At 58.6% G+C, this 7,914-nt stretch overlaps 1 protein-coding gene across 2 annotated transcripts; it reads right to left on the reverse strand.

Annotated features, from left to right (window-relative positions):
• Nucleotides 1-273: 273 nt before the first annotated feature.
• Nucleotides 274-7,453, reverse strand: ELF3 (E74 like ETS transcription factor 3). Of its 2 annotated transcripts, none has more exons than XM_084610925.1 (9): nucleotides 7,357-7,453; nucleotides 5,998-6,147; nucleotides 4,909-5,130; nucleotides 4,461-4,553; nucleotides 4,226-4,351; nucleotides 3,795-3,887; nucleotides 2,745-2,861; nucleotides 1,802-1,997; nucleotides 274-1,517 (listed from the first exon to the last, which is right to left on the reverse strand). In XM_084610925.1, the coding sequence occupies exons 2-9, from the start codon at nucleotides 6,137-6,139 to the stop codon at nucleotides 1,406-1,408; spliced, it is 1,101 nt and encodes a 366-aa protein (XP_084467051.1). In that variant the 5' UTR covers nucleotides 6,140-6,147; nucleotides 7,357-7,453; the 3' UTR covers nucleotides 274-1,405. The 2 variants fall into 2 exon arrangements, with proteins under 2 accessions (XP_084467051.1, XP_084467050.1); XM_084610924.1 differs by lacking the exon at nucleotides 7,357-7,453 and adding an exon at nucleotides 7,215-7,342.
• Between the last annotated feature and the right edge of the window lie 461 nt (nucleotides 7,454-7,914).

A 7,914-nucleotide genomic window follows, 5' to 3' on the forward strand; every position in this document is an offset into this window, starting at 1 on the left:
AATTAACCCCTGGAACAACTTTACCCAGGGCAGCAGTGGGTTCTCCCACACTGGCCATCTTTAAATCGAGCCAAATGTTTCCCAAAAGTCTGTGCTCCAGTTCAGTTAATTAACCATTGGGTTAATGGAGGAGGTCAGACTAGTGAGGGTGACTACAGTCCCTTGCAACCATGGAATCTGTGACACCCCCCCTACCCCCCCTCCAGTGAGCAGCCTGGACCCACTTTACCCCCAGTCGTTATAGAAGCCCCAAGGAGGAGGCATACACGCCGCTTGTAAAAAAAGCAACAATTTATTTCTGATATACTCATTATCAAACCAGGAAAAGACCTTGTGTGTCCGCCAGACCCCTCAGCGTCAGGACGCACTAATGCCACATTCTGTACAGAGACCGTCAAAGGCCAGAAGAACCTTATTTCAGTCCAGCTGAATACTGAGAACAGTCACTGGTTCGAAGAGGCCAAGTGCTTCCAGGACACTCACAATCACGCAAGAACAAGCTTATTTATGAAAAAATAGATCTCTATATACATTATATACCCTCTGTTTATGTTATATAAATTAGAAGCAGGAGGAGAGCGCCTCATGGGGAAAGGGGATGTTATCACACTGAGGGGATAGGATTTGGGGGGCAAGGAGGCGAATGCCCCAGGAACAAAGAGGGGAAACTCTGCCTGATGCCCCGGCTACTGTCACGGTCCCTCCAGAGCCATCCGAAATTCACAGTTCTCTCCTACTCCCCTTGGGCCAGCGCCGCTCGAAATTCACGAAGCATCTGCTTGGGCCATTCACAGAGCAGCAGGCTACTCATGCCAGCGCACAGCCCGCATGGCTGGCAGCAACCCCACGGCGGGCAGCGCAGAGAGGGCATGCTTGGCAAAGACACAGCGCTCAGTGCCCGTTCTCTTCATTCCATCTATGGCACGGGGCGGCCAGTGCCCCTGTAGCTGGCACACCGGTGCATCCCACTTCCCAGACCGTGGCTGACCGCAGCAGTAGCCAGGACCGCCTGCTCTGCTTGGACATTTGAAGTCCCCCGAATTCGATTGTGAAGAACAGAGCACGTCGCTTCCACTCTTCCAGGCTTTGAGAACAGCCAGAGTCACTGTAATTCCACTTGGAAAGAAGAGTCCAGCAATGCAACAATAGAAATAATGGTTTACAATAACCTACTTGAGCCAAAATATCAGCTGTAGTTACCTAGGTGCCGGCGGGTAACCAGCACATACACTTGTGCCCCTAGGAAGGTGCTGGAGACTAACACACAGCCCGGGACAGCAGCTTTGGGCTCCAACGTGTGACAAAAACTCTTGTCTAGGGAGCACGGTTCAGTGCATTATGCCTTGGGTCTCGCCCCTGGGCCAGACGGCCAGAGCCCGAGTCCTTGTAGGGCTCCCCCGGCTCCTTACTTTCGGTTCAATACTTCCTCCTCCTTCCAGCCACTGGAGTTCTTCCCAAACTTGTAGACCAGCCGCCTCCCGTCAACCCGCTCCAGGATTTCCCGCTTGTAGTAGTACCTGGAAGGGAAGGAGGGGACATCAGCACTGGATGCAAGGCAGCCTAGGGAGCGGGTGTGGAGGCCATCTGGAAAGGGAAGAGCCTGAGGCCGAGGACGCTGAGAGACGGAGGCTGAGAGAGGGCCCCATTACGGGGAGGCTGGGAGAGGAGCTGTCAGGGTAGGGTAGGGAAGCAGAGGAGGCAAAGCATGGAGCTTTGGATGGAGGTAGGCCCTGGAGCCTTGGAGACAGGCTGGGGCTCCTGCCTCTCTTGGGCGGGACGGGGGCAATCCCCTGAAACCCACCTCATGGCCCGGCTCAGCTTCTCGTAGGTCATGCTGCTGTTCTTCTTCTTCTGCCCCCAGAGCTGAGCCACCGCCTCGGAGCGGAGGAACTTGAAGACGCCCTCGCGTCGGTCCTCCCACTTCATCAGCCCCTCGTTCAGCTCGGGGTGGAGCAGGATGTCCCGGATAAACTCCCACAGGTGAGTCCCTCTCGGGGCTGGAACAGAGAGAGGAGGGACGGTCCAGTTCAATGTGGGGGCTCTGCAGAGCCAGGACCCCACAAACCCAGCAGGCTGGAGGAGGCTCTGCAGAAAGTGCTGGCCAGGGCTGGGAGCTCCATGATAACAGCGGCAGCTCCCTGCACCCTGGGAACAAATCAGCCCTGCATCCAACGGGGCTGCAGAAGGTCCAATAGGCAGCAGAGCCAGTGTTGTTCCTCCACATGGGAGCTCACTCAGGGGGCTGCAGCCCAGACGGGCTAGGCAGCTGTGCCCCACTGAGGCACATGGGCCCCAGCCCCCAGAGGAGACTCTGTGGGTGGTGCAGTTACACAGATCCGGAAGTCCAGTCCATCTCCCCCACGCCCCCAGCCTCGTGGTGGCACTCCCTTGCACCCAGCCCACCTACTGGGGCCATGCACTGGGACCAGGGATTGGACCTTAGGAATCACCGGACCATCAGCACCAATCGGAAAGCACTGGGGGCTCCGATTCCCTTGAAATCAATGGCAGTTAAGCACCCAAATCCCTTTGAGGATCAGTGCCTAAAGGCTGCACTGTGCAAGGGGCTGGCCCTCAACGTACTATGGGCTAGGAGCCCCCATCCCTCCTCCCACCTCCCCTCCCCAAACACGGCCGAGACAACTGTCCTGGTCAATTCCAGGGCTGGCCATTAACTTCAGCACCCGGACGAGCCAGGGCATAGTCACCCTAGCCCACAGGAGCCCCCCTGGCCTCTCACGTACAGTGTTTGCTCTTCTTGGTCTCCAGGCAGTCTCTGTTCTCCTTGCTGAATTTCCGGGGCCTGCCCCTTTTCCGCTTCCCATGCTTGACGTCCCCTTTGTCATAGTCGGCAAAGCCATCTGTGCGGGAGGAGGTGGGAGACGTTACTGGGCCTGTCTGGGTTTTATAGCGGGCCCACCCTGCCCCGGGGGGGTCTGAGCAGCCTCAGCTCCTGGCTCCTCCTTCTTTAGAAATACAAGGCGAGATGACCATTGTAATTCCCTAGGGACAGGTCCCCTCTGCAGGCTCAGGAAACTGCCAGCCTGCCCGACCTAACCGGCGGTCCCTGTTTAGCCACCCAGCAACAGGGCCCCTTCCCCCATCTCCTACACCTCGGGTTCCCTGGTAGGCCCTGGGGAGAAGGCCTGGACACTGGTTCGAATGGTCGCTATGGACTGTATCCTGCCCTGTTACGCTGAGCATGGCACAGGGATGCAGTCAAAGCTCCCCACACCAGGGGGTTTCTGACCGCTGCCTACGGCAGCATGGCACACCTTGGCCAAGTCCCCCACCCTCATCCCAGCCCACGGCGCTGCTGGCATCCGTCCCATTGCCCATCCCTTTCCGGGTCGCCATGGCACCAAGGTTCTGCCAGCTGCTGGGGCAGAGGGTCTCAAAGGCAAATCGCATCCCCTCCCTAGGCACAAAGCAGGGGCAGAGGAAGGAGCCCAGGCAAAACCCAGAGCCAAAGCCAGGTCTACTTCCTGTCCAGGTTCCATTTCGTTCAGCCCACCAGAGTGCGGGAGATCCAGATAAAAGCTCCTGGGTTTGACCCATCCTGCCTGGATACCATGGCAATGAGCACCTGAGAAGTTTCCGAGGCAGAAAGCTAAGGCAGGCCACCTTTAGCAGGGGTCAGTTCTCAGTGCCTCCTCCTCAGCCGAGGGGAACCAACCAAGCTCTCTCCAGTGGGAAGGGGCCTTTCCTTTCCCTCCCTGACCCTGTTTTTTTTCCAGCCTTGCCCTGCCCCAAGCTCATCTCTCTCCCCACCAGTTGGGAAGGAGGCGACTCACCATCAGAGGAGAACAACTTCACTTCTGTCGGGTCGGGATCTATGTCACTTCCACCGGAGTCTTGGGAGTTGGGGCTGTGGGACATCCCGGTCCCTGGAGGGCAAAGCGGATAGGTTGGATTTCCAGTTATTCCCCTCCAGAAACACTTCTAATCAGCAGAAAGCAGTTCTCCCGGCCAGACACACCAAATGCTCCCCAGCAGGTGGTCTGCCCTGGAATGAGTTTTTGGGGAACTCTTGCATGAAACAGGGCAGGGTCTCCAACTAGAACCCAGATGTAGGGCTGTGTCCCCATCCCAGAGAACCACACACGAGACGGGAGCAGACACAGGGCCATCCAGGACTGATGGGAGAGCCTACTGATGGGAGAGCCCGGGCCTGCGCCATGGCCAAGGATGCCCTGACGCCGAACGTGAGCGACGAGGACTTTACCTGAGGCAGAGATGTCAGAGCTGCCTGGAGACAAGGCACCGGAAATGTAGCTGAAGTCTGCCTGGAAGAAAGGGTTTGTGGATTTCATCTCCTCCAGGGATTCCTTCGTGTACGAGTTTCCCAGCTCTAGAAACAGTGGAGGAGAGAGCAGGAAAGGGTGAGCCCCATCCAGGTAACGGACATGCACACGGCAGGGGCCTCAAGGGACAAGGTGTGGCCAGGGTGCTTCTCTTACCTGAGGCACTGGAGTCCTGGAAGATCTCTTGGGAAGACATGTCCTCTTTCTCTAGCAGGTCAATGATCCAGGTCAGCTCATCGGAGACCGAGACTGCAGGAGGGGGGCAGATAGGAATTAATTTTATTTGACCAGTCCAAAGGGCAAAGGCACCTCCCCATGCTCATCCCGTGGGCCCCTTCATGGGTTCCAGCTGTTCCCCTGCTCTTCTGGTACAAGCCCTTCTACACTCCCCAATGTGCCACCCAAACCTCCCTTCTAACCGGAGTCTCAGGAAAGGAATGGGCCTTGCCCCGGGTTATAGGGCAGCAGGGACTGGGGACATGCCAGTTTGGAAGCCCCAAGGAGGTGCCCGTCCCCAGCTCTGGCTGGCTAGGCAGGGCTAGCTCACTGTGGGCCCTGCTGGCATGCGGCGGAGGAAGATCTGTGCTGGGTCACTGGCACTCACCGATCTCATGGAGGCGGGCGTAGAGCTCGTCCCCGAGTGGCCCGAAAACGAGCCGCAGCTGCTCCGGCGTGCAGTGGCAGAGCATGTAGCCGTCCATGTTGCAGCAGGAGAAGTTGATGGCACTGGCATCGTACTTGTTCTTCTCCACGTGGTAGCTGATCCACTCCAGCACCTGCGCCTTGCTCCAGAAGTACGGGAGCTCGCTGAACCACGCCGGCTTCTCTGTTGGGGAGAAAGGAGCAGGGCTCAGAGGCGCTGCTCACCCCATGGGGCACCCGGCCCTGGCTCTGGCTGGCTGGGCAGGGCTCTCGATGAGCCCACATCACAAGGGATGGAGTTGGCTCTGCTGGGCACAGAGAGTCAGATGGGCGGCGGGGGGCGAGGTTATCTTGCTTAGTCACCGTTGTGGCATTGTCATGTGCCCCTGTCGCCTGCTCCTTTATCTCGGATCCTGCCTGACGGCAGGGTCCGAGGGAATGGCCGAGGGCAGCTTCTCAGCTCCCAGCCCAGTCCTTCCCCAAAGGGCACTGCAGACCCACCAGAGGGTATGGGGGACCCCACCCCAATCCCAACGCCCAAGAGTGATCTTCCCCCTTCCACGAGCCCCAGCTGGCCGGTGGCCCATCCGACCCAGTCCCCTGTCTCTGGCAGCAGACTAAACCCTGATGCTGCAGAGGAAGGAAGCTGAACTCCCAACCTGCCCTCATACCTGGGCAATGGGGCAAACAAACAATAACAATAACACTTTGCACCTTCAAAACATCTTCCATCCAGCCTCCCATGTGATCCACATGTTAATAGGATAAACCTGGCAGGCAACCCTCTAGGGGAGCTATTGAAAGTAGCATTTAGAGAGGGAAACTGAGGCACGGAGAGGAGCAGGGACTTCCCCAGGTCACCCAGTAGCAGAGGTGGGAATAGAACCCAGGTGTCCTAAATCCCAGTCCTGTGTGCTAACTACTAGGCAACCCTATCTCCCTTCTATTCCAGGGGCGGGATTCCATCTGGTGATTAGCTTATGCCCTGACTCATTGTCACTGCAGGTCTCCTGCCTGGCTCTGCCCCATGGCACGCAGGCTCCAGCCCCACCTGTGGTCTCCGCAGGCAGCGCGAGGTTGTCCTCCTTCCCCAGGTGGGCCAGCAGTTCCATGGGGGGCTGAGCCTCCTCCGGCTGGTACATGGCGCTGATGTAGTTCGAGAAGATGTTGCTGATGTCACAGGATCCCGCCATAGAGCTCTCTGCCAAGAGATTGCACCTGTCAGCATGACTCCAGCCAGCGCCGCCTGCGAGATACAGACCTTGCCAAGCTGGCACTTGAACCCCGGGCAGGGTACAGCCTGGGAGCACGGAGCCCGCCCCGCCCCGCCCCACGGAGGGGACAGGGTCGCAGCCAGCAGTCTGTGCGTCTCCCTGCTTCCCTTGCCCCTTCTGGTGCCTCAGGCCCAGGGTCCGCCGCGATCCGGGGCAGCCGGGATCCGAGCTCAGCCTGCAGATTTCAAGCCGGGGTGAATCGTCACCACATCAAAAAGGCTCAAGCCCTCACTGGACCATTGGAAAGCACCCTGTGTACTCCGGGCCCTTTGCTGCCCTTCGCTGTAAAAGGGAACAGAGACAGGCTCCCCCAGGGCTGGAGGCTGCGTCCCAAACAGTTTAATGCTGTCAGCCAGCCGCTGACAGAGCACAAGGATGAGAACAAGCCGCTGTCATTCGTTCCAAGGCCTCCTTCCATCCAGGGTGTAAGTCTGGTAGCACCTGGCCAGGAGGACGGGGCTGCGCAGGGGGGCCAGGGTGGATGGCACTCGGAGTCTCCTGCTTAGCAGGCTCATCGCGCTGCCATCCGCAGAGAGCTGTGGTCTGGCTGCTCCGCCGGGAAAGAGGCCATGTGCAAAATCGGTCGTCACCACTCACCCCATGGCCCCATCTCCCAAAGCGCCCCAGCCCCCGCGCAGCCAGGGGTGCCCGGCCAGCCACACTCGCTCCCTCCCACCGGCTCCCTGGATGCCAGTGTCCTCAGCCCAGTCCTCGAACCCAGCCTTAAATGACCCAGAGCAGTGACCGTCCCACCATCGACACACCTGCCCGGGCATGAGAGCCGGCGAGCAGGATTGCCGACACTCACCTGGCTCAGCCCAGGGCGGCGGAGGTCTGTGCAGGTGCTTTCTACCCCTAATGCCCAAAGGGCTTGTTTGACCAACAGGTGGCTGGCGAATAAGGAGCAGCTAGCGGGGGGCGCACAAATTCCTCTGCCCTGGGGGACGTGTAACAGACCCTATCGAGCACGGCGCACAAAGGCGTTGGTACCTACCACAGTGCCCCCAGCAGCAGCAGTTAATCCACAGGCAGCGAAGGGAGGGTGTAAATACTCCAGGTGCACCGCTGGCTTCTAACCACTACTCATCTGTGCCTTAGCACCTACCCCTATAGGCGGCCCCTCCCGGGTATCTCACCTTATATAGCATGTATCTTCGGTAACATGATCTCAGGGCTCTAGGGGAATTCCTAGCCCAAGCATTCAAGCTCCAAGCTTCATCGGATTTGCATAATGGGTGCCACTGGCCCCTTGCCAGTGCTTTCTTGCCGGGAAATCAGGGCTGGCCAGTTTAATGATTGTCAAAGCCCTCGCCCGGCCTGTGCCAGCGTCTCACCCCTCACCGTGTTTTTCTCTCTTTCTAATCTCACGTGTTTGTTTGCTCACAAAAGCAGGCTAATCGGCTGCCTCCTCCCTGCCAGGAATGGCAGCCATGTAAGGGGCTGGCGTGCCAGCCGGGCCTCTCCCTGCCAGGAGTCCAGCATGGGGGGAAGGGGGCAGCTGTGACCAGACAAACCTGTGCTCGGCCCCCACCAACAAGTTGTGGCTCCCATTGGCTGAGCTAAGAACCTTAGCGGCAGCTCCGGATCCCCCAAAAGTCTGGAGTTCGGGTTCAGCCCGGCCCTCGTAAATGATCCCTCTAAAATGGGCACTGCACCGTCTGGAGTGTAACCACGCTGGGCCATTAGAGGAGGGG

The sequence above is a fragment of the Lepidochelys olivacea genome (assembly GCF_965140295.1).
Source record: "Lepidochelys olivacea isolate rLepOli2 genome assembly, chromosome: 21".
Classification (NCBI taxonomy): Eukaryota; Metazoa; Chordata; order Testudines; family Cheloniidae; genus Lepidochelys; species Lepidochelys olivacea.